Source organism: Xenopus tropicalis, chromosome 3 (genome assembly GCF_000004195.4).
Source record: "Xenopus tropicalis strain Nigerian chromosome 3, UCB_Xtro_10.0, whole genome shotgun sequence".
Taxonomy (NCBI): domain Eukaryota; kingdom Metazoa; phylum Chordata; class Amphibia; order Anura; family Pipidae; genus Xenopus; species Xenopus tropicalis.
Window position 1 is genome coordinate 10,179,416 of NC_030679.2, and position 26,646 is coordinate 10,206,061.

The following is a 26,646-nucleotide window of genomic DNA, read 5'->3' on the forward strand; positions in this document are numbered from 1 at the left end:
GCACCTCATTCACTGGAACAGAACTCTGTAATAGACAGCAGCAGGCAGGGGGTTGGTCACATGGTGTAGGGGCGGGGTTTGGAAAGTGACTGGCTATGAGTGGGCGCGGCCAGCTGGGAGAAGAAGTATTGTGGCTGGTCATGTGACGGTCAGATGACCGAGGAGTCAGGAAGAGAGAGAGACGGTAAGTGGGTTCCTATACAGATACTGAGCCACTGCTTTACGGGGGTGTCCGATGTGAGCAAATGGCAGTGTGCCCTGTTCCCTGTACAGTCTCTATGGCACCTTTATAACTTGGCTTCTTCCTTCTCCCCCTACATGGAAGGGATTGGTTCAGGCTGCAGCAGGCTTTCTCTGTCCCCCCCCGTCCCCCGTTAGTTCAGCCTGCAGGGGGGCAGAGTAAGAATGCTGCAGCCTGGAACAAACCATTACACAGAGGGAAGTGGGGGGGCCATGTACAGAACCCTCCCATAGGCCCCTCCAGCTGGTAGCTGGCTATTGATTGGGCAAATGGGGTTTGAATTAACTTTTAGTATGGTGTATACATTGATATTCTAAGGCAATTTACATCCAACCTTCATTTGTTATTTTATGTTATGTTTAGAGGTTCAACAGTGTGATATTGTATCAGATATCTGGTTGCTAGGGTCTTGTTTACCCTAGCAACTAGGCAGTGGTTTGAATGGGAGGCTGCTTTTAACTTCAATGTTATTTATTCAGCTCAAGGGCCAAATGATTGGATCAGCCGCTTATCACCCCCCCCCCCTCAGGTTGGCCCCTATCTGAATTGACTATGCCCACCGCTGTTGTTAAACTGCAACTCCCACACCCTTTCTGCTGTCAAACGATTGCTGGGAGTTTCAGAGAGGTGCGGCAGTAGGTCCGACCAGGACTGGATAGCAGTTGGTCCAGTATCTGTGGGGTGGTTTATCTTCCGGTTAATGGTTAAAATGTTATTGAATGGCCAATTCTTAGCAACTTTTCTATTGGTCTTCATTTTTAATTTTATAGTTTATTAATGTTTTTCCTCTTCTGACTCAAAATGGGGGTCACAAAAAAACTATCGCTCTGTGAGGCTTTTGTATTACTTCTCTTTCTATTCAGGCCCCTCTCCTATTAATATTCCTGTTTTTCTTTCCAACCAGTGGCTGGTTGCTAAGTTACATTGGGCCCTAGCAACCAGACAGGTGCTAAAAAATTCCAACCGGAACGAAAAGCTAAATAATAACAGCTAAGTGGAGTTCTCTGCCCTATGTAGAGCACACGGACCACTTTCTGGGCAATTAGCAGGGGCAACAGCAGAGCAGTAGTTTTTGGAAATGCCACTTTATTGGCCTTCAGAGTGGGCTTTCTAACCTCATGAAGCCATGGCATTATTGGTGGCCACTCACAAGGCCATTAGCCAGCTAGCCCAACTGCCCGGTCAGAAACTCCCCGGTGAGAAGCCTCTCCTCACCCCCCGGTGCCACAATCTGCCTCTCCTGGCACACTTGTCCCTGCTTTACCCCCCACTTCCCCCCGACGCCTTGTTAAGCTCCCTCATTAAGTGATGATCTCGCTCTGATTACCTGCTTATAATTGCATCTAATTTCCTTGTCCTTAGGCTGATGATTGCTCCTATTTATAGGGAGCGCGTGGGGGAGTGTGTGAATCCACCAAGCCGTGTTTGTATCTCTGCTCTAATATCATTTTCTCTCTCTCCAGGGGCTGAAAGGCCAGTGGTCCGGTGCGGTGGGCTTGCCCAGCAGGGGTGGCGGATACGATGCCACAGAATCGTTCAATGGAGAGCCAGGCTTATTCCCTTCCCCTGATACTGCCAGACCTGCGCAGGGAGGAGGCCATACATCAGATCACAGACACCTTGCAACACCTGCAGACTGTATCCAATGACATATTCAGCAGGTAACCCATCAACTGGCAGAGAGGACTAAGAGTTGTACTAAACCGGCGGCCCAAAGGGCTGGCCAACGCTATCGTAATACTGCCTTGTGGTAATTATCTTGTCCTATTGCAACCCCCAAGGTAATTTACCCGGCCCCCGCTGGCTACTACCTGTCTGCAAACACAGCAGGGAGCAGGTGAGCAGGGAGCCAGAGGGTGCAGCGGGGAGTGGGGGAGCTAGGGGCGCAGCGGGAGCAGGGGAACAGGGAGCAGGACGACCCAGCAGGGAGCGGGGGAACAGGGAGCAGGACGACCCAGCAGGGAGCGGGGGAACAGGGGGCAGGACGACCCAGCAGGGAGCGGGGGAGCCAGAGGACGCAGCAGGTGAGCAGGGAGAAAGAGCAAGGCCCCAGCATCCTCCAGCTCCCCTCCCCAGCATCCTCCAGCTCCCCTCCCCAGCATCCTCCAGCTCCCCTCCCCAGCATCCTCCAGCTCCCCTCCCCAGCATCCTCCAGCTTCCCTCCCCAGCATCCTCCAGCTCCCCTCCCCAGCATCCTCCAGCTTCCCTCCCCAGCATCCTCCAGCTCCCCTCCCCAGCATCCTCCAGCTCCCCTCCCCAGCATCCTCCAGCTCCCCTCCCCAGCATCCTCCAGCTCCCCTCCCCAGCATCCTCCAGCTCCCCTCCCCAGCATCCTCCAGCTTCCCCCCAGCATCTTCCAGCTCCCCCCCCCAGCATCTTCCAGCTCCCCCCCAGCATCTTCCAGCTCCCCCCCCAGCATCTTCCAGCTCCCCCCCCAGCATCTTCCAGCTCCCCCCCCAGCATCTTCCAGCTCCCCCACCCAGCATCTTCCAGCTCCCCCACCCAGCATCTTCCAGCTCCCCCACCCAGCATCTTCCAGCTCCCCCACCCAGCATCTTCCAGCTCCCCCACCCAGCATCTTCCAGCTCCCCCCAGCTTCCACCCCCCCCAGCATCCTCCAGCTCCCCCTGCTTCCTGCGGCTCCCCCAAGCACCCTTCTGCTGCGTCCGCCTGCTTCCTCTGGTTGTGTTTTCTTGTCCCCCAGCTCCCCGCTGCATCCACTCTTTTATAAGGTTGCGCCCCGTGCGTACTGACGTCACACATACGCACAGGGCACAACCGATCGAATAACCCGCTCACCACCAATGACCCAAGGGCCCGTAATTCTTTAAAGGGGGCCCAAGCTTAAAAACTGTATCACGGCCAGGCCTTTAAAGCAACGATCGTCTGGGCCCGGGACAACTGTCCCTCCTGTGCCCCCCTGATGGCGGCCCTGCCCACAGGTGCTTAATGCAGGGTGCAAAGTGCTTCTGTTTATTGCACTGTGCTGTGCCATCACTACTTGTTAGTTTATTCATGGTGCTCAGTGGCTACCCGCGCTGGATGCTCCATGCCAGGTCAGGGCACCACTTTGCAGTAGTGGGGTAATTTGCGGATATCTATATCTATTAACACAGACATGGCAAACGTCAGCCCATCAGGATGGCAGAATGTATCACCGACAGTCCCGTTCACAGTATAATTATGTGTTTTGCTCCCCCCTCTTTTTAAGAATTGGCAGCCAAGTTTTGTGTTTCCTGCACTTAAATGATCTTGAAATCTTGTTTAAAAAAAAAATCTTCCTTCTTGGATTCTAATTATTAGTAATTAGCAAGGTGAGAACTTGACAGAAAATGAGCCGAGTCCTTGGGGGCGGTGGGGAGGCTGGCAGCCATCCCGGAAGCAGACGGTGAGCCTGTTCCAAAGAAGGGCAGCTTGTATGTGAGTGTGCCAGCCAGTAAGGGTCTTAAGGTGCTTCTTTTGGCACCGAAATGCCCAACTATATCCCTTCATCTGTTATTGAAGTGCAACTCCCAACAAGCTTTGACAAACTTCTACAAGCTTGTTGTAGTTTAACCATAACGTAAAATCTTTGGTCAGAAGAGTTTTTGTGGAATGGGGGGGGGCGTTACGTAGTTGTAGTGGCCAGGGCATTTCAGGGATGTGGCTGCCCAGTCAGGAATGCTAGGAGTTATAAGATGGGTATTTTGAGATGAATATGACGTGTGTGTGGCACAGTGTTCCTTAAGTAACTGGGGTGAAATCTGTGTACAGGTATCTGACCCCTTATCCAGAAACCCATTATCCAGAAAGTTCTGAATTACAGAAAGGCCGTCTCCCATAGACTCGATTTTAATCAAATAATTCACATTTTTGAAAATGATTCCCTTTTCTCTGTAATAATAAAACCGTATCTGTACTTGATCCCAACTAAGATATAATTACCCCTTATTGGGGGCAGAACAGCCCTATTGGGTTTATTTAATGGTTAAATGATTCCCTTTTCTCTGTAATAATAAAACAGTACCTGTACTTGATCCCAACTAAGATATAATTACCCCTTATTGGGGGCAGAACAGCCCTATTGGGTTTATTTAATGGTTAAATGATTCCCTTTTCTCTGTAATAATAAAACAGTACCTGTACTTGATCCCAACTAAGATATAATTACCCCTTATTGGGGGCAGAACAGTCCTATTGGGTTTATTTAATGGTTAAATGATTCCCTTTTCTCTGTAATAATAAAACCGTATCTGTACTTGATCCCAACTAAGATATAATTACCCCTTATTGGGGCAGAACAGCCCTATTGGGTTTATTTAATGGTTAAATGATTCCCTTTTCTCTGTAATAATAAAACAGTACCTGTACTTGATCCCAACTAAGATATAATTACCCCTTATTGGGGCAGAACAGCCCTATTGGGTTTATTTAATGGTTAAATGATTCCCTTTTCTCTGTAATAATAAAACCGTATCTGTACTTGATCCCAACTAAGATATAATTACCCCTTATTGGGGGCAGAACAGCCCTATTGGGTTTATTTAATGGTTAAATGATTCCCTTTTCTCTGTAATAATAAAACAGTACCTGTACTTGATCCCAACTAAGATATAATTACCCCTTATTGGGGCAGAACAGCCCTATTGGGTTTATTTAATGGTTAAATGATTCCCTTTTCTCTGTAATAATAAAACCGTATCTGTACTTGATCCCAACTAAGATATAATTACCCCTTATTGGGGGCAGAACAGCCCTATTGGGTTTATTTCATGGTTAAATGATTCCCTTTTCTCTGTAATAATAAAACAGTACCTGTACTTGATCCCAACTAAGATATAATTACCCCTTATTGGGGGCAGAACAGCCCTATTGGGTTTATTTAATGGTTAAATGATTCCCTTTTCTCTGTAATAATAAAACAGTACCTGTACTTGATCCCAACTAAGATATAATTACCCCTTATTGGGGCAGAACAGCCCTATTGGGTTTATTTAATGGTTAAATGATTCCCTTTTCTCTGTAATAATAAAACAGTACCTGTACTTGATCCCAACTAAGATATAATTACCCCTTATTGGGGCAGAACAGCCCTATTGGGTTTATTTAATGGTTAAATGATTCCCTTTTCTCTGTAATAATAAAACCGTATCTGTACTTGATCCCAACTAAGATATAATTACCCCTTATTGGGGGCAGAACAGCCCTATTGGGTTTATTTCATGGTTAAATGATTCCCTTTTCTCTGTAATAATAAAACAGTACCTGTACTTGATCCCAACTAAGATATAATTACCCCTTATTGGAGCCAAAACTATCCAAATGGGTTTAATTACTGTTTAAATAATTCTTTTAGTAGACTTAAGGTAGGAGATCCAAATTACGGAAAGACCCCTTATCTGGAAAACCCCAGGTCCCGAGAATTCTGGATAATGGGTCCCATACCTGTACTAGGTAATAGCTAAAGCTGGCCATACAGTTCCAGATTTGATTGGGTAATCTGGTGTATTTCAGCCATACTGCCCAAGCTGTGCTTGATGTTGCAGTGGAATAACTATAGAGAAGCAGACCCTGTGGTTGTGTGGGGTACAGGGGGGGGCTCATACAGCAGGGTCTGCTCCCTCTATAGCTGTACAGAAATTCGCTTCCCTACCCAATTGGAATTACAGGAGGCGGGGCTGTTATTGCGGGGTGACCAGGTGAGGGTGGAGGATTAAGGTGACCCCCAAAAACTCATTGTGAGCTAACTGGTCTAGTAAAACCATGCTGTCCTTATTGGTAGGATTCTGCAGAGGGTGGAGACCAACAGAGGCCAACTACAGAGAATCAATGGCCGACTGAGCCTTGCGCAAGCAAAGATAGAACGACTCAAAGGCATTAAGAAAGCCATTAAGGTAATCGCTCTCACCGACCCCCTTGTACCTTTTAACCCTATGTTCTTGAACCATTTATGTCTGGCTTTAACCTGTACGTATCCCAGTACATGAACCCATTTGGTCCCCTTTAGGGCGAAGACACTCGGGGTGATTTGTCGCCGCAACTTCACCCTTAAAGATGGAGTAGCCATTAAAATTAACTGTTTACTATGCTATTCACCCTAGCAACTGTCACCAGGGTCGAACTGGGGGGTGCAGGGCCCACCGGGGCTCCCGCCCCAGGGCCACTGCAGGTACCCCCGCCGGCCCTGTCTCCTAACAGGGCCCCCCCAACCCCCCCCCCCAACCCCCCGCAGCCCCCCCACCTAGGGGCCCCCACCCGACGTCCTCCCCTGAGCGTGTAAATTTAACGTGTCGGGAGGAACGGTCGGGCAGGGGGAGCGAAGCAAGGGTCGGGTCTGGGCTGCTGGGGCCCACCGGGATTTTTCCCGGTGTCCCGGCGGCCCAGTCTGACCCTGATTGTCACTACCTTGTACTGGGAGATGAATAGAGAGGGCCTGGCTAGATAGGTGATACAATGATAATATTAATCTAAAAAACTTGAATTGTAAGGCAACCTTCCCCTCTGTATATACATCATTTGCTGCATTAGGTTTTTTCCATTAGGTGTTTTCCAGCGCTAAGTACCCGGCCCCGGAACACCTTCAGGAATACAGTTCCGTGTTTGCTGGTGCTGAAGACGGCTGGTTGGCAAAAAAGCTGCGGCACAAAATCCAGAGTAAGCACCGACCACTGGATGAGCAGGCTGTTCAGGTAGGCATTGAAGTCATTTTCTCAAAATAAGCCCCTCCTTTTAGGCTTCACAGCAATACCATAAATCAGGGCCGCTATCAGAAATCACGGGGCCCCTCGCAATAAAATTTTCTGGGCCCCCCTCCTCCCATGCCCCGCCCCCAAAGGCCCCTCCCCCCAAAGGCCCCTCCCATCAGTACAAAGGATACACAGACATTGGTAGCCAGGAACCCCCTAAAACATTGGTAGCCAGGGACCCCTAAAACATTGGTGGCCAGGGACCCCCTCAAACATTGGTAGCCTGCCCAGGACCCCCTCAAACATTGGTAGCCAGCCCAGGACCCCCTAAAACATTGCTGGTCCTCCCCCAATGTCCTCATACTATGGCCCACGTCCTCCCCAGCATCCTCCAGCTCCCTGCCAGCATCCCCCCTAGCATCTTCCAGTTCCCCTCCGCATCCTCCTGCTCCCCCCCATCCTCCAGCTCCCTCCCAGCGTCCCACCTAGCATCTTCCAGCTCCCTCCCAGCGTCCCCCTTAGCATCTTCCAGCTCCCTCCCAGCGTCCCCCCCTAGCATCTTCCAGCTCCCTGCCAGCGTCCCCCCTAGCATCCTCCAGCTCCCTCCCAGTGTCCCCCCCGCATCTTCCAGCTCCCTGCCAGCGTCCCCCCTAGCATCCTCCAGCTCCCTGCCAGCATCCCCCCTAGCATCTTCCAGCTCCCCCCCCCGCATCCTCCAGATCCCTCCCAGCGTCCCACCTAGCATCTTCCAGCTCCCTCCCAGCGTCCCACCTAGCATCTTCCAGCTCCCTCCCAGCATCCCACCTAGCATCATCCAGCTCCCTCCCAGCGTCCCCCTTAGCATCTTCCAGCTCCCTCCCAGCGTCCCCCTTAGCATCTTCCAACTCCCTCCCAGTGTTCCCCCTAGCATCTTCCAGCTCCCTCCCAGCGTTCCCCCTAGCATCTTCCAGCTCCCTCCCAGCGTTCCCCCTAGCATCTTCCAGCTCCCTCCCAGCGTCCCCCTTAGTATCTTCCAGCTCCCTGCCAGCGTCCCCCCTAGCATCATCCAGCTCCCTCCCAGTGTCCCCCCTAGCATCTTCCAGCTCCCCCCAGCTTCCTGCAGCTCCCCCTGCTCCCCCCAGCGTTTGCCTGCTTCTTCCGCCTGCTTCCCCCTGCAATGTCCCTCAGCTCCCTGCTGCATCCACAGGTTTTATAAGGGCGCAACCAATTGAAATTCCCACTGCCCACCAATGACGGGGCCCATAATTCTTTAAAGGGGGCCCGGGACAACAGCCCCCCCTGTGCCCCCCTGATGGCGGCCCTGCCATAAATGAGTCCATTCCCCTAGATCTGTATCACTAGGAGATGTTTCTATGCTGCATGATGTAGGAGTGGCGGATGTGTTTCACCCTGCTACGTCACACAAATGCACATAATGGAAGAAATAAAATCAGTAGGGTATTTCCTTCTCCCTCGCTGTCTCTAAGTGAGACAGACTGTGCTCTGGGCCACGGTACTGCTGGCGAACAACGAGAAATTTCATATCCGCAATAGAAATCGTTCAAAGTGACAACTTAAATCATTGCGTGAGGGTTCATCCAGCATGGAATTTCCTAATAAAATTAAATTTTAAACTGTCCATTAAAACCCTGTAATGTAATTACTGCCACCGCTGGCTTTATGCACTGCTTGTCATTGCCCATAGAGAGGGATGTGGGTACAAACACCCTGGCCTATTTTGTATTTCTTTTTGCTGTAGCTGCAGGGTTTAGACAAGCCCCGGTTGGAAGAGTTAATATGAGTTCCCAGAGACAATTAGGAGGAATGCATTTGGCATTATTGCACTGATTGATTGCATTTATGTTCTTTCATCCCAATATTTCCCTGTTTCACATTCTCTGCAGTTCTGATATTTCTGCTCCCATATATCCACTTATTAATAAAAGTTATACAGATAGTACCTTACTCATTAAGCAGGGCCGGACTTCTGCTGACAATGGGGATCACATAGGAATTTTTATTTAGTAAAAACTTATCTTCATAATAAATATTATCAAATTAAAATAAAACTAAATGTTCAGATCATTTCCAGACCAATCTTACCACCAGTTAACATATGATAAGCTTGCCATTCCCATCACCAAACACCAAACCAACCCAGAGTCCTTCTTCTGTCCATAATTCCTTCCCAAGACACAGTTGCTGGCAAAGTCCTCCCATTGTCCGTCTCCACCCACCACCTTCACACCTCCAGCCACAAAGTCCAAAGTTCGGCTTTCTAGTTGGGCCATCTCACCACTCCCCTTCCCAGATTTCTTCTTCTGTCCATAATTCCTTCCCAAGACACAGTTACCGGCAAAGTCCTCCCATTGTCCGTCTCCACCCACCACCTTCAAACCTCCAGCCACAAAGTCCAAAGTTCGGCTTTCTAGTTGAGCCATCTCACCACCCCCCTCCCAGAGTCCTTCTTCTGTCCATAATTCCTTCCCAAGAAACAATTGCTGCCAAAGTCTTCCCTTTGTCCATCTCTACGCACCACCTTCAAACCTCCAGCCACAAAGTCCAAAGTTCGGCTTTCTAGTTGGTCCATCTCACCACTCCCCTTCCCAGATTTCTTCTTCTGTCCATAATTCCTTCCCAAGACACAGTTGCTGGCAAAGTCCTCCCATTGTCCGTCTCCACCCACCACCTTCACACCTCCAGCCACAAAGTCCAAAGTTCGGCTTTCTAGTTGGGCCATCTCACCACCCCCGTCCCAGAGTCCTTCTTCTGTCCATAATTCCTTCTCAAGAAACAATTTCTGGCAAAGTCCTCCCTTTATCCATGAAAAGATCATCCCGTCTCCACCCACCACCTTCACACCTCCCAGTCACAGAGTCCAAAGTTTGGCTTTCTAGTTGGGCCATCGCACCACACCCCTCCCTGAACACAAAACTTTCAAATCTGCTGTCCAGAAGTAACTGGAATATTGTACTGAAGAAATTTAACAAATTGATTGGCTGATAGACTCCAACTGGTGGTGTTACACTATTGGTCACTCTTCCATTCATCGCAATTACCATGACTGATCTTAAAACAGAAAAGGAAAAAGGTATCGGCTCACTATTGTCAAATAACACATAAAACAGCCTACAGGTTTATGCACCTCCATTTGGATGCGCTTACCCAGCTCTCTCTTTCCTTCAGAAAACCAAAATCAGCCCCACAGACTTTATCAGGAAAATAATAACATCCTCTTGGCTAAAGGATCTCCTACAGTGGGATTACCATAGGTGGTACCTCATCACCGATACAATCATGTACATCGCTCCTCTATCCAAGGGGTGTGGAACAGACAAAAAGCCATAGGCCACATCTGCATAAGTCAGTCGCTTAATATAAAACACTTTATGGGCCTCTGCCAGCTGCGGCGAGCACAGTTTTTGTTACGGGACAATCCACCGAAACATGTTCCTGGGTCTCATCATCAAGACTGAGGGTGAATTCCCTGAAGGGTGAGCCAGTTCAGTTCAAAATACCTAGAGGGCACCCTTCTGTCATTGAGCCAGCAGAGGCTCCTCCTCACAGGCCTTCAAAGCTAAAGGGACAATGAAATAGGTCCCTTTGACCCTCTGATAAATCTGTTTTCTCGGAACAGAACTCCAATTTCAATGTTCCACTTCCTCAGGAGCTTCAGCCCTATCCCCAGATGTGGTGGGAGTTGACAACCATGCACCCGTACTTCCTTTACACTACCGCCAAGAACCCAGTCTCCCACCAGAGGCAATACCCAACATCTGATGCAACATTTCCACAGAAAATCAGTTCTTAGGCCCAAGTTCCCAAAGTTGAACTTCAAGAAGATGGATCCAAAGAAAGCCACTGGACATAACATGCCCAACCCTCCCGCTTTCCTCTGCAGGTAAGTGACACCCCTTTTTACTGGATTCAGCCTGCTTCCGCAGATAAACTGGAAGAACAGGCTGTGGATCCGAGCAAAGAGAGCTTCAGGCAGCGGATACACGTCGGAAACAAACAGAAAGATACGGACAAGATAAGTCTTCACAAGCTTCACCCTTTCTCTGTAGGACAGCCTCCACTGCTTCCAGCGCTGTACTGTAACATTTCCAGCATCCAACCCTTCTTCCCAGTTTTGCCTGCCATCATCTCCTGGCTCCTCATTCAAAGACCAGAAAGCTTCGGACTTATCCTTGTTGACCAGAGACCTGGAGACAACTGAGTAACTTCTGATCGTCTCCTGATTCAAAGCTTGCGACTTATCCTTGTTGACCAGAGACCTGGAGACAACTGAGTAACTTCTGATCGTCTCCTGATTCAAAGCTTGAGACTTATCCTTGTTGACCAGAGACCTGGAGGCCTCTGAGTAACTTCTGATCGTCTCCTGATTCAAAGCTTGGGACTTATCCTTGTTGACCAGAGACCTGGAGACAACTGAGTAACTTCTGATCGTCTCCTGATTCAAAGCTTGGGACTTATCCTTGTTGACCAGAGACCTGGAGACAACTGAGTAACTTCTGATCGTCTCCTGATTCAAAGCTTGGGACTTATCCTTGTTGACCAGAGACCTGGAGGCCTTTGAGTACCTTCTGATTGTCTCCTGATTCAAAGCTTGTGATTTATCCTTGTTGACCAGAGACCTGGAGGCCTCTGAGTAACTTCTGATCGTCTTGGAAAGCACTCTCGCATCTTCTGGACAAGAGACTGCCACCGTGATATCCGTGTAGGCTACCGACCTGAGGGGCTGGCTACGGGGACCAGAGAGACCCTTTATTCCACTCCCTGCAAATGCCTTAAAAAGGGATCCTTCTGAAGGGCTCATTGTCATTAGAAAAATCTGGTGTGGCAAAAAGTCTCCTTCATTCCCAAAACTGTGAGAGATCTACAGTTACATTCTCACCACTTGCTTGAATAGTCTCAACCTTTACCTCCTGAGTCTGATGGACTCACTGTCCCCGCTGAGCTCCCCTCCTATCTGGGTGCTGACCTGCCTATGATCTGTCTCTAATCTCTTCTTGATCTTGCTCTGCCTCCCTGATTGGCCTTTCAATATTAACACTTTGTGTGCCACTTGTTTATCACACTTAGCATTCACTTTACCCACAATCTCACTCTGCACCTCATTCCCTCCATGTTTCTTGTACTTGCACAACCCCTCTGCTCTTTACCCTCCATTGTCTCCTACCTGGGGTGGTAACATTTCCACCTGTCTATCTCTGGAAAGAGTTTCACTACATTGTGATAGGCCTCAGAACACTTTCTATGCATAAGACACATCCGGATACATTTTATGCAGTTGCAGCTTTCTGCCTTGTGACCTACTGCATTGCAAGGGCCACACCTGAGAGCATCACATGACTTGGCTAAATGGTCCCCTACCCCACATTTAAGCCATTTACGAGGCTGTCCCGAAGTCCATGTTGCTGTGTGTGGATGGTTCCCCTTCTGGTTTACAAAGATTCTCCCTGGGACTGGGCTTGGGCGGTGCTGCCGAGTTCACTGCGTTCTTTCCCTCTGCTTTGGGCAATGCTGGGGAGTCTTGGTCAGACCTAATCTCATAAGTTGCTTCGGTGTCTGCGGTGACTTGCTGGACATTCACTCTCACTCTCCTTCTCTTTGAAAGCCACATTTTGCCAATTAACTTTCTCTTTTCCTCTCTGTCTCTGAGGAGGCAAAGATTTAATAAATTCTGTGGCGGTGCTTGAGGTCCATGCACTGTATCCCCTGTGTGTGACTTGGTGGGAAGACTGCATTGCACCCAAACTCTGCTTGTTCTGGGACACTTCCTTTCATGGCCTGACTTCCTGAAACAATGCCTGTATCTGGGATTCCACTTTGGCCAGTTCTTTACATAATGTGTCTTTTTTTTTTTTTTGCTTTGTAGCTGCTTTGTGTTTCTCATCAGATATGGCAAAGTCAACCAGACATTTAATAGACAGCTGCAGCTTCTTTTTCTCATTTCGAAGGGTTGCAAATTCATTTACCGCTTCTGCAACTCCTTTTCTAGGCTGATTTTTCTTTTTTGCTTGCACGTGTGTCTCCTGTGTGACCCTCAGCTTTAGATGTGCAAGTGGGCGCCGTCTCGGACACTAGCCGTTCCTTTGCAGGAGAAGTTAAGCTTTTGCTTGCAGTTTCTTGACCCCTGTGGCCCCTCCTCAGGCTCTGCAGATATTGCATTTGGCACCAAGTCTGGATGGCTCTGCTGTACGTGCTGTATCGCGTTCTGGTACCATCTGAAGGTGTTTTGTGCAGATCAACCGCATCCTTTTCTGCAGCTGCATTCACTTCGGCTTCCATGGCATGGTTTTGTACTCACAGGTGTCTTGTGTTACATAGTTACATAGGGTTGAAAAAAGACCAGAGTCCATCAAGTTCCACCCTTCCAAGTAAACCCAGCACCCACACCCTATACTTACCAATCTATACACTCACATACATAAACTATATATACAAACACTAATACTAACTGTAGATATTAGTATCACAATAGCCTTGGGTACTGTGCTTGTTCCAGAACTCATCCAGGCCCCTCTTATAGGCACTAACAGAATCTGCCATTACCCCATCACTAGGAAGGGCATTCCCCAACCTCACTGCCCTCCCCGTGAGGAACCCCCTACCCAACATCCCCCGGCAGGGCATTCTCCAACCCCCTCACTGCCCTCCCCGTGAGGAACCCCCTACCCAACATCCCCCGGCAGGGCATTCCCCAACCCCCTCACTGCCCTCACCGTGAGGAACCCCCTACCCAACATCCCCCGGCAGGGCATTCTCCAACCCCCTCACTGCCCTCCCCGTGAGGAACCCCCTACCCAACATCCCCCGGCAGGGCATTCCCCAACCCCCTCACTGCCCTCACCGTGAGGAACCCCCTACCCAACATCCCCTGGCAGGGCATTCCCCAACCCCCTCACTGCCCTCACCGTGAGGAACCCCCTACCCAACATCCCCCGGCAGGGCATTCCCCATCCTCACTGCCCTCACCGTGAGGAACCCCCTACCCAACATCCCCCGGCAGGGCATTCCCCAACCCCCTCACTGCCCTCCCCGTGAGGAACCCCCTACCCAACATCCCCCGGCAGGGCATTCCCCAACCTCACTGCCCGCCCCGTGAGGAACCCCCTACCCAACATCCCCCGGCAGGGCATTCCCCAACCCCCTCACTGCCCTCCCCGTGAGGAACCCCCTACCCAACATCCCCCGGCAGGGCATTCCCCAACCCCCTCACTGCCCTCACCGTGAGGAACCCCCTACCCAACATCCCCCGGCAGGGCATTCCCCAACCTCACTGCCCTCCCCGTGAGGAACCCCCTACCCAACATCCCCCGGCAGGGCATTCCCCAACCCCCTCACTGCCCTCCCCGTGAGAAACCCCCTACCCAACATCCCCCGGCAGGGCATTCCCCAACCCCCTCACTGCCCTCCCCGTGAGGAACCCCCTACCCAACATCCCCCGGCAGGGCATTCCCCAACCCCCTCACTGCCCTCCCCGTGAGGAACCCCCTACGCTGCTTCAAATGGAAGCTCCGTTCCTCTAATCTATAGGGGGGGCCTCTGGTGCGCTGATTGTTTTTATGGGAAAAAAGACCCCCCCCATCTGCCTATAATCCCCTCTAATGTACTTGTACAGAGTAATCATGTCCCCTCGCAAGCGCCTCTTTTCCAGAGAAAACAACCCCAACCCTGACAGTCTCACCTCATAGTTTAACCCTTCCATCCCCTTTACCAGTTTAGTTGCAGTCTCTGCACTCTCTCCAGCTCATTAATATCCTTCTTAAGGACTGGAGCCCAAAACTGCCCCCCCATACTCAAGGTGAGGCCTTACCAGGGACCTATAAAGGGGCAAAATTATGTTTCATCCCTTGAGCTTGCTCCTTTTGTCTTCCTTTTGGTTTGCGGGTTGTTAAAGGGGTGTGATCTTTAGAGAAAGAAAATGCTTTACAAGCTGCTCCACACTGAAGCCTGATGGGGGAAGCAGATAGGATCTGTGCCACTGTGACAGAATGCTCTGTTATACAGATAGCTAGAATCTCAGCCATAAAGCAGGGCAGGACTGCTGCTTACAATGGGGGGGATCAGATAGGATCTGTGCCACTGTGACAGAATGCTCTGTTATACAGATAGCTAGAATCTCAGCCATAAAGCAGGGCAGGACTGCTGCTTACAATGGGGGGATCAGATAGGATCTGTGCCACTGTGACAGAATGCTCTGTTATACAGATAGCTAGAATCTCAGCCATAAAGCAGGGCAGGACTGCTGCTTACAATGGGGGGATCAGATAGGATCTGTGCCACTGTGACAGAATGCTCTGTTATACAGATAGCTAGAATCTCAGCCATAAAGCAGGGCAGGACTGCTGCTTACAATGGGGGGGATCATATAGGATCTGTGCCACTGTGACAGAATGCTCTGTTATACAGATAGCTAGAATCTCAGCCATAAAGCAGGGCAGGACTGCTGCTTACAATGGGAGGATCAGATAGGATCTGTGCCACTGTGACAGAATGCTCTGTTATACAGATAGCTAGAATCTCAGCCATAAAGCAGGGCAGGACTGCTGCTTACAATGGAGGGGGATCAGATAGGATCTGTGCCACTGTGACAGAATGCTCTGTTATACAGATAGCTAGAATCTCAGCCATAAAGCAGGGCAGGGTTGCTGCTTACAATGGGGATCAGATTACCAGGGAGACAACAATGGAGGAATTGTTGTTGCATTAGTAGTTTCTTTATTATCTTCTCCAGGAAAAACTGAAGTATTTCCCAGTGTGCGTGAATACAAGAGGGCAAGATGAGGAGAGCGCAGAAGAAGGGTTGGGCAGCCTCCCCAGAAACATCAGTTCTGTCAGCTCCTTGCTCCTTTTCAACACAACAGAGAATCTGTAAGTCCATAAGGATAATGAATGTATTAAACCAAGTGATGCCTGGGGTACATTGGCACTGCCCTGTAGAATAGGTTGATGAATCTCCAAATGGTTGGTGGCTTTGGTTCCTGGAACTGGGAATGTGGTTGGAACATGGGAGAGGGGGGCTCAGGGCTTGGGAGTGGTGTACTACTTACTGAGATGGACCTTAGAAATGGTTCTCTATAGGAAGGTGTAGGGATCTGGTACCACAAATGGTGGAATATGATCAAGGTCAATCAAAGTCCTCTCATTGTATCACCCCTATTAACAGCTATAAGAAGTACGTGTTCCTTGACCCACTTGCTGGGGTCGTGACTCGTACCAACCCGGCATTAGAAGGAGAGGATGAGGAGAAGCTTTTCGATGCACCCCTTTCCATCACGAAGAGGGAACAGCTGGAGCGACAGGTAAGGCAGTTGGTCACTTGATGTTCCAAAAGGCGAACTCCGGTTAACATAGACAACTCCTTTCCCTTTAGACTGCGGAGAACTACTTCTATGTCCCAGACCTTGGGCAGGTTCCCGAAATAGATGTCCCGTACTCTCTGCCGGACCTGCCGGGGGTGGCTGATGATCTCATGTACAGCGCCGACCTTGGGCCTGGCATCGCTCCTTCTGCACCTGGAGTTCCTATCCCCGAGCTTCCAACCTTCATCACAGAGGACATCACAGAAAACTCTAGGACAGGTGACTTTATTCCCAGACTGTAAGGTGGACCTTTTCAGTTTAAGCTTCTATTGAAGGTCTAAACTTTGGTCAGGACCACCTTTAGCACTTATCAAGGTTACAGGTTTAGGAGAGCAGGGTGTATCAGCCAATCGGCCATAGTTCTAAAGGTCCCCATACACAGGCCGTTTGTAGCTGCTGATATGGGTCCCTTGGACCGATTCGGCAGCTTATCGGCCCGTGTATGGGCACTACCGACGGGCCTGCCCGACCGATATCTGGCCTGAAATCGGGCAGATATCAATTAGGCAGGTTTAAAAATTTAGTCGGATCGGTGAACGCATTGGCTTGTTGATGCGATCCCTGAACCGACTGCGCCTATTACGGGCATTCTAATACGACCGTTTGGCCCCAGGGCCAAACGAACAAATTAGCCTGAATTAGCCCAATATCGCCCACCCGTAGGTAGGGATATCGGGAGAAGATCCGCTCACTTGGCGACCTTGGTGTATGGCCACCTTAAAGGTCCCCATACATGGGTAGATCAGCTCGCTTGGCGATGTCGCCAAGCAAGCGGATCTTCTCCTGATATCCCCAACCTACGGGTGGGCGATATCAGGAGAATCCAGGGTAATTCGATTGTTTGGCCCTGGGGCCAAACGATCGAATTATAATGATGGGTATAGGCAAAGTCGGTCCGGGGACCGCATCAACGAGCCGATGTGGTCCCCGATCCGACTAGATTTTGTAACCTGCCTGATCGAGATCAGGCCGATTTCAAGCCAGAGATCGGTTGGACAGGCCCGTCGGTAGTGCCCCTACACGGGCCGATAAGCTGCCGAATCAGTCTAAGGGACCCATATCTGCAGCTATTATGGGCCCATGTATGGGGACCTTAAGGAGTATATAGGGCAGAAAATAAGTCTTCTCCCCCAAATTTCACCCTTACTGACCATCAAGCTGGGCTTCTATGTGCATGTGGGAATGCGAATAGGCATTGTAGATCTAGATATTACAACTGGCCTTTAGGATAAGCTACCCCTCTATGCTCGAGGCCCCCCCCAGAGGTAAGTGGTCTTCACAGATCCAAGCAAAAATGACCTTCAAGCTGGGCTTTTAAATGTATGTAGAAGATCACACAGGCGTTCGTCATGTTTATTGTGGATAACATGACGAGAACTGCTGGATTATTCCTAAAAGATAGAATATTTATCTTTTTCAGACAGTCAGGATGGTCGACTTCTCCCACCTCCGCCGCCACCCCCTCCTCCTCCACCTCCCCCACCCCCTCCTGAACCCAGTGTCCTGTCGCCCCCTACATCTCTGGCCCCACCTTTGCCTATACCTGCCCCTGCCAGGGTTGGCAGCAGCGATGTTGGAGACCCAGGTAAGATGACATCTTTGGACTTCAAAAATGTTATGGTATATTTAAAGTTGTTATTGCCTTTAGCCGTTTCAGCCTTCTATACAATGCCATTGTTCTGGAACATCTAACTAAAAACTCATCCAGGCCCCAACCGCATTGGGTTCCCTTAGGTTCTCTACAGGGGGCTCCCAAAGAAGTGGTCAATCCCTCTGACGGAAGAGCATCCTTGCTGGAGTCCATCCGCCAGGCTGGGGGCATTGGGAAAGCCAAACTGCGTAATGTGAAGGAGAAAAAGCTAGAGAAGAAGAAGATGAAGGAGCAGGAACAGGGTGAGTGAAGAGTTAAAAACGCCCTTGCGCATGGCTGCTTTAATAGTCTGTAAGCAATAAAGATTGACAAGGGCTCCAAAGCCAAGAAAGTTCCCTCTGGGCTGCCAGGAACAGATCAGCGCTGTGACAGCTGAAGGCCACACTTGGATGGGTTCAACAGTATCTGGCTGTGGGGCCTCTGTAGAGTAACTACTGTTTTCCGCTGATAATGGCTCGGAGAGGGTGCAGCGCCTATCGGCTGTGAAATGGAACTATTAGGCAGCGTGGGGATGTGCGCGTTAGATTAGCATTGTGTATAGAGGGGATATTCAGGGCACTGACAAGGTCTAAACATGGCAAGATCTCCTATTAACCTGATCAGTTATAGAAGCACTTAAAAGGGGACTTGTTATATACTCAGTTATTAGAGGAGCTTTGAGAACATTTTAATATAGAATCAGGGCAGTCCTAGCTATCTGTATAACAGAGCATTCTGTCACAGTGGCACAGATCCTATCTGATCCCCCCATTGTAAGCAGCAGTCCTGCCCTGCTTTATGGCTGAGATTCTAGCTATCTGTATAACAGAGCATTCTGTCACAGTGGCACAGATCCTATCTGATCCCCCCATTGTAAGCAGCAGTCCTGCCCTGCTTTATGGCTGAGATTCTAGCTATCTGTATAACAGAGCATTCTGTCACAGTGGCACAGATCCTATCTGATCCCCCCCATTGTAAGCAGCAGTCCTGCCCTGCTTTATGGCTGAGATTCTAGCTATCTGTATAACAGAGCATTCTGTCACAGTGGCACAGATCCTATCCCCCCCCCATTGTAAGCAGCAGTCCTGCCCTGCTTTATGGCTGAGATTCTAGCTATCTGTATAACAGAGCATTCTGTCACAGTGGCACAGATCCTATCTGATCCCCCCCCCATTGTAAGCAGCAGTCCTGCCCTGCTTTATGGCTGAGATTCTAGCTATCTGTATAACAGAGCATTCTGTCACAGTGGCACAGATCCTATCTGATCCCCCCCATTGTAAGCAGCAGTCCTGCCCTGCTTTATGGCTGAGATTCTAGCTATCTGTATAACAGAGCATTCTGTCACAGTGGCACAGATCCTATCTGATCCCCCCCATTGTAAGCAGCAGTCCTGCCCTGCTTTATGGCTGAGATTCTAGCTATCTGTATAACAGAGCATTCTGTCACAGTGGCACAGATCCTATCTGATCCCCATTGTAAGCAGCAGTCCTGCCCTGCTTTATGGCTGAGATTCTAGCTATCTGTATAACAGAGCATTCTGTCACAGTGGCACAGATCCTATCTGATCCCCCCATTGTAAGCAGCAGTCCTGCCCTGCTTTATGGCTGAGATTCTAGCTATCTGTATAACAGAGCATTCTGTCACAGTGGCACAGATCCTATCTAATATCTATTGTAAGCAGCAGTCCTGCCATTAAGAATCATGGTTCCATACTACCATGCTAGTAATGTCCCCCCCCCCCCCCCCCCAAAAAAAAGGGCCACAGTTATTAACCTGTGGGTAACCCCAGTAACAATCGTTTGTTTCTTTATTGTTTCAATATGACCTTTAGGCAGAAATTCCAGATAATATCCCATAGATATAAAAACTGGATTTTATGTGATGTAAAATGACACAGTGAAACTGCCATTTTCTTGTTATTTGCCCCCTATATGATGATTATTTCAAGGCAAACTCCCCCCTGCAGTGATATTCAGGCTGGGTTTTTGGCTGATATTTAGCTGTTCTGTTGCTCAGCTCCCGAATGCAGCCAACACAACGGGTTAGGAACCTAGAATTGGGCTGGGGAGCAGAACCTTTTGTTTGGGGCCAGTACAAACTGTAGCTGGGCAGTAAGCAGGACACGGATTAAAGGGACGGTGCTAACGTTCATGCTTTATGTCTTTCAGTGCGAGCAACAGGAGGCGGTGGCGACCTGATGTCCGATCTCTTTAATAAGTTGGCGATGAGACGCAAAGGTACAGTTCAGCCTACTGCTTGTGAATCCTCCCCCCTATAACCTTCCATCAGAGCGTTCTAATCCAAACCACTGCGTAACGGGAAAATGGATGTAAATCTAAAACTGAACCTTTGGGCACTTTACAGCTTAACAGCCAAAGTCAGTGGGGGCTCATTTATGAACACTGGGCAAATGACTATGAGAATGGCAGTAACCCATAGCAACCAATCTGTAATTGGCTTTTTTCAGCCAGCTGCATGTAGAAAAATGAATGCAGCAATTTGATTGGTTGCCTAGGTTACTGCCCGTGGGCAAATTTGGAGAAAGGAGGGGAGCACTCACCAGGATAGCAGGCTGAAAATGCTCCACAGTGCTACAATGCTTCCGAATACCCCCGATAGGGCAGCAATCTCAATAGAAAAATAGAAGTGGCATGCTAGCCACGAAACGCGTCAAGCTGTATGGGTGAGGACGCTCTTTTCATGTTTTTAAAGCAATGAAATAAATATGTGTTTTTATTGAACTTGCTACCCGGTGCTCCAATTTCTATTTTTCACATGGGCAAATTTGCCCAGGGTTTATAAATGACCCCCAGTGTCTGTGACCCTCATTGACTCTTCAGTGCCTGTATAGTCAGCAAACCCTAGGGTGGCTGGCACCCTGACTCTAATAGAGCTGTTGAGTTAAAAGTAGGGATGGACCAAACCCAGTATTTTGGCCGGTATTGGGGCCGAATACCGAACCGAATCCAAACCCTAATCATCATAGAGCTGGGCGGTATGACCAAAAATTTATATCACGGTATTTTTCAAAATTATATTGGTATCCCGGTATTTGACGGTATATAAATAAAAAATAAATAATAAATATTGGTGGCCCCCCACAACCCCCCCCCCACAACCCCAACCCCGACCCCCCCACAACCCCAACACCCCCCCCCACAACTCCAACCCCCCACAACCCCAACCACAACCCCCCCAACCACAACCCCGACCCCCCCAACACCCCCCCCCACAACTCCAACCACAACCCCCCAGCAGAACTTACCCAACTTGTGGTTCCTCCAGCGATGCGTCCTAGTGACGTCGCGTGCGCGCTGACGTCACATGCGCACGGCGCAACCCGGATATAATTGAAGAAAAATAGCAGGAGGCGCGCATACCGGTGTAGCGGTATGTTTAAAAACCATATCGTTTTTTTTTTTAAAAAAAACGGTATACCGGTTAAACCGGTATACCGCCCAGCACTAAATCATCATATACTTAATAGGATCCGGAAGGGGTAAAAGTGGAAAAAAAAATTCCTTTCCATGTTCACATGGCCGTTTAACCCTTCCTAATCCTAGCATATGCTAGGATTCGGATTCCATTCGGCCAGGACCGTGGGACCCCTTCCAAAAAAGGCCGAATCCTGGCCGAATACCAAACCGAATCCTGGATTTGGTGCATCCCTAGTTAAAAGCCTGATAATAGCAGTCTTAAACTGATATCTCAGCATCTACTAAAAACAGAAAATGAATGGTATTTGGAGAATGGGATACTTGCCCCTCTTGGAGACTGGGAACCATTTTCTCTTCCTATCAGCCTTTAGCATTCAGGGAAATGGATGTGTGGCTGTTGGTGCGTAATGTACACGGACGTGCGTTTGTGGCTGTCAGGGGACTTGATGTGACGAGCAGTGATGGTGCCTGGAAGGAGAGCGGCCCTGACACCCTGCCACTGCCCATTGCATTGTCCTTTCTGCTGCAGGAATCTTCCATCTTGACACTTTCCGTCACATCAGCCTCAAATGTGAGAGGATAAAGTAAGGCAAATCGGTGCCTATTATAGGTTAAACCGCCGGCCATGGTTATAATTACCCATGGCTGTATCTGCCGGGCACGTTCTACACATGTCTGGAACATCTCCTTGCTTGTTATCCTGACTGCCAATATTAGCCAGCTGTTGATTGGTTGCTATAAGCTGACATGTTAGAAAAGTTTGACATGGTTCTGTATTGTATAATTGGATCAGTCCCTGAACTGGGGTGTCTGGGACCTACCAGGTTCTTAAACATTTTCTAACAGATCTAAGCCTCTATATAGTGAGCCATTAAGGAGCAATTTCAAAGGCTGTTTGAAGAGAGGATAATCTGCCATTCCCTGGTATCACCATAAGACCCCCAAACAACCCCTATAAGGACTTAGTAACATAGTAAGTTAGGTTGAAAAAAGACACACTAAGATCACGTTCAACCAAAAGGCCTACTGTATATATAACCTGCCTAACTGCTAGTTGATCCAGAGGAAGGATAAACCCCATCTGAAGCCTCTCTAATTTGCCCCAGAGGGGAAAAAATTCCTTTCTGACTCCAAGATGGCAATCGGACCAGTCCCTGGGGCAACTTGTACTGAGAGCTATCTCCCCTACCCCTGTATTCCCTCACTTGTACTGAGAGCTATCCCCCCTACCCCTGTATTCCCTCACTTGTACTGAGAGCTATCCCCCCTACCCCTGTATTCCCTCACTTGTACTGAGAGCTATCTCCCATAGCCCTGTATTCCCTCACTTGTACTGAGAGCTATCCCCCCTACCCCTGTATTCCCTCACTTGTACTGTGAGCTATCTCCCATACCCCTGTATTCCCTCACTTGTACTGAGAGCTATGCCCCCTACCCCTGTATTCCCTCACTTGTACTGAGAGCTTATCTCCCCTACCCCTGTATTCCCTCACTTGTACTGAGAGCTATCCCCCCTACCCCTGTATTCCCTCACTTGTACTGAGAGCTATCTCCCCTACCCCTGTATTCCCTCACTTGTACTGAGAGCTATCCCCCCTACCCCTGTATTCCCTCACTTGTACTGAGAGCTATCTCCCCTACCCCTGTATTCCCTCACTTGTACTGAGAGCTATCCCCCCTACCCCTGTATTCCCTCACTTGTACTGAGAGCTATCTCCCCTACCCCTGTATTCCCTCACTTGTACTGAGAGCTATCCCCCTACCCCTGTATTCCCTCACTTGTACTGAGAGCTATCTCCCCCTACCCCTGTATTCCCTCACTTGTACTGAGAGCTATCTCCCCCTACCCCTGTATTCCCTCACTTGTACTGAGAGCTATCTCCCCTACCCCTGTATTCCCTCACTTGTACTGAGAGCTATCTCCCCCTACCCCTGTATTCCCACTGTACTGAGAGCTATCTCCCCTACCCCTGTATTCCCGCTCACTTGTACTGAGAGCTATCTCCCCTACCCCTGTATTCCCTCACTTGTACTGAGAGCTATCTCCCCTACCCCTGTATTCCCTCACTTGTACTGAGAGCTATCCCCCTACCCCTGTATTCCCTCACTTGTACTGAGCTATCCCCCTACCCCTGTATCCCTCACTTGTACGAGAGCTATCCCCCCTACCCTGTATTCCCTCACTTGTACTGAGAGCTATCCCGCCTACCCCTGTATTCCCTCACTTGTACTGAGAGCTATCCCCCTACCCCTGTATTCCCTCACTTGTACTGAGAGCTATCCCCCTACCCCTGTATTCCCTCACTTGTACTGAGAGCTATCCCCCCTACCCCTGTATTCCCTCACTTGTACTGAGAGCTATCCCCCCTACCCCTGTATCCCTCACTTGTACTGAGAGCTATCTCCCCTACCCCTGTATTCCCTCACTTGTACTGAGAGCTATCCCCCCTACCCCTGTATTCCCTCACTTGTACTGAGAGCTATCCCCCCTACCCCTGTATTCCCTCACTTGTACTGAGAGCTATCCCCCCTACCCCTGTATTCCCTCACTTGTACTGAAGCTATCCCCCTACCCCTGTATTCCCTCACTTTGTACTGAGAGCTATCTCCCCCTACCCCTGTATTCCCTCACTTGTACTGAGAGCTATCCCCCCTACCCCTGTATTCCCTCACTTGTACTGAGAGCTATCTCCCCCTACCCCTGTATTCCCTCACTTGTACTGAGAGCTATCTCCCCCTACCCCTGTATTCCCTCACTTGTACTGAGAGCTATCCCCCCTACCCCTGTATTCCCTCACTTGTACTGAGAGCTATCTCCCCTACCCCTGTATTCCCTCACTTGTACTGAGAGCTATCTCCCCCTACCCCTGTATTCCCTCACTTGTACTGAGAGCTATCTCCCCCTACCCCTGTATTCCCTCACTTGTACTGAGAGCTATCTCCCCTACCCCTGTATTCCCTCACTTGTACTGAGAGCTATCCCCCCTACCCCTGTATTCCCTCACTTGTACTGAGAGCTATCTCCCCCTACCCCTGTATTCCCTCACTTGTACTGAGAGCTATCCCCCCTACCCCTGTATTCCCTCACTTGTACTGAGAGCTATCTCCCCTACCCCTGTATTCCCTCACTTGTACTGAGAGCTATCTCCCCTACCCCTGTATTCCCTCACTTGTACTGAGAGCTATCTCCCCTACCCCTGTATTCCCTCACTTGTACTGAGAGCTATCTCCCCTACCCCTGTATTCCCTCACTTGTACTGAGAGCTATCTCCCCTACCCCTGTATTCCCTCACTTGTACTGAGAGCTATCTCCCCTACCCCTGTATTCCCTCACTTGTACTGAGAGCTATCCCCCCTACCCCTGTATTCCCTCACTTGTACTGAGAGCTATCCCCCCTACCCCTGTATTCCCTAACTTGTACTGAGAGCTATCCCCCCTACCCCTGTATTCCCTCACTTGTACTGAGAGCTATCTCCCCTACCCCTGTATTCCCTCACTTGTACTGAGAGCTATCCCCCCTACCCCTGTATTCCCTCACTTGTACTGAGAGCTATCTCCCCTACCCCTGTATTCCCTCACTTGTACTGAGAGCTATCTCCCCTACCCCTGTATTCCCTCACTTGTACTGAGAGCTATCTCCCCTACCCCTGTATTCCCTCACTTGTACTGAGAGCTATCTCCCCTACCCCTGTATTCCCTCACTTGTACTGAGAGCTATCCCCCCTACCCCTGTATTCCCTCACTTGTACTGAGAGCTATCTCCCCTACCCCTGTATTCCCTCACTTGTACTGAGAGCTATCTCCCCTACCCCTGTATTCCCTCACTTGCTTAATACCCACCCAGCCCCTTCTTAAAGCTATATACAGTAATGTATCAGCCAGACATGCCAGGCAGGTTCCTTCACCGACAACAATGGTAGTTTAGGTCAAGGCTACAAAGGTTGTGGTGGTTCCGTATTGCAGTTCTGTGCTCACTAGCCCAAGCTACAGCTTTTATTGAATCTGTGAGACTCCATGATGTCTGTGTTGGTCCCGGCCAAGGCTGCTGTCCTTGAGTTCCTTTGGAAACATAATTACTGCCTTTTCCACTAGGCATATCGGGAAAGGGTCCAGCTGCCGGAGAAGCAAGTGGGGACGGTCCTACAGGCGCCTTTGCTCGCATTTCCGACACCATTCCCCCGCTACCCCCACCGGATCAGGCCTCGGGAGATGGAGATGAGGAAGACTGGGAGTCTTAGCCGTGGTGTCCCATCCTGAGGAACCCCTGCCAAGGATTTGTACTGTTCCACATTCTAGATCAGGCACAGTCCATTAGCACAGGCCTAGAGGTCTTCTGATGGACTGGAACCTGTCAGATCAGCACCACCATTGACACCAAGGAAAATCAGCTTCAGATGTTGCTGGTTATGAAGGAACTTTTTTGCATCTTTTTTCATTTTTATAAACGTTTAGAGCTTTTGAGGAGCAGCTGCTTGTATTGATGCCCCTTTATCATTTTCCTCCTGCTTCCATTGGCTGGCACCAACCATAGCCATTTTTTTTTTTACTGCCTCTCCTCATTAGCCCTGGGAATAGGCAGGTATTTATCACTGTGATAACATAAGCAATGTCCGACTTACTATCTCACTACAACCCCATTGTTTATTATTCCGTCTATAATTCATTATCATTGCCGGTATTCTACTGGGTGCATTCATGGTCCTATCAAGTTCTCGGAGCTTTAGTCGCACTGAACGAAACAAGGAAGGGTCCCATATAACTTCAGTCTTCATTAATTTGCCTGTGGGTATGTGCCTAATGGAAAGATTAAACTCTGAATATTATTTTTTTTGGTTTGCTTTATTCCTCCCATGTTTCTATGATCCCCACTGGGTCCTATATGCTCTCTGTATAGTGTCTATTGGCTTCACCAATGCATTTATAGCAATAAGTGGGCCCATGGGGTGGACTATGCTCATATTTGGGTTTGAAGGGTAGATCAGGGTTGTAACATGCAGGCAGGGGCATTGTTTTTTTTACTGGGGACTTGTTGGCAGGGACCACCATCCAGGGGGCCTAGTGACTGGTGGGATACTAACTGGGGCTTCTTGGGGGGGAGGATTGGCTTTACTAATTTAGTAGTGTAAGGCCCCATTATTAATGATGGTGGCCCTGACTCTAGTTCATATACAGTATAGTCTATAAGAGTTCTAATAACAAAATATAACTTGACAGTGTTCCCCTTGAGCAGTTCCTATTAGAAGGAAGAGCACACGAGGAGAGGATTTTGATAAACAAGCCAATATTTTTATGGGAACAGGTAAAAGGGACATTTAATAAAGG

The 26,646-nt window shown here is 49.3% G+C and overlaps 1 protein-coding gene across 2 annotated transcripts; it reads left to right on the top strand.

Moving 5' to 3' along the window:
* The first annotated feature begins 79 nt into the window (after positions 1 to 79).
* Positions 80 to 26,152, top strand: washc1 (WASH complex subunit 1). 2 transcript variants are annotated; one of them, XM_012959048.3, is made up of 11 exons: positions 80 to 184; positions 1,705 to 1,902; positions 6,003 to 6,114; positions 6,763 to 6,909; positions 15,629 to 15,765; positions 16,061 to 16,196; positions 16,268 to 16,475; positions 17,677 to 17,841; positions 17,991 to 18,149; positions 20,055 to 20,123; positions 25,417 to 26,152. In XM_012959048.3, exons 2-11 carry the CDS (start codon positions 1,763 to 1,765, stop codon positions 25,560 to 25,562), a joined length of 1,419 nt encoding a protein of 472 aa, XP_012814502.1. In that variant the 5' UTR covers positions 80 to 184; positions 1,705 to 1,762; the 3' UTR covers positions 25,563 to 26,152.
* The last annotated feature ends 494 nt before the right edge of the window (positions 26,153 to 26,646 follow it).

Bases quoted from the DNA above. Each gene is read 5' to 3' on its own strand.
- washc1 (XM_012959048.3), top strand. From the start codon at position 1,763: ATGCCACAGAATCGTTCAATGGAGAGCCAGGCTTATTCCCTTCCCCTG. The intron at 16,197-16,267 runs GTAAGGCAGTTG...CTTTCCCTTTAG, and splicing joins GGGAACAGCTGGAGCGACAG to ACTGCGGAGAACTACTTCTA. The intron at 16,476-17,676 runs GTGACTTTATTC...TATCTTTTTCAG, and splicing joins CACAGAAAACTCTAGGACAG to ACAGTCAGGATGGTCGACTT.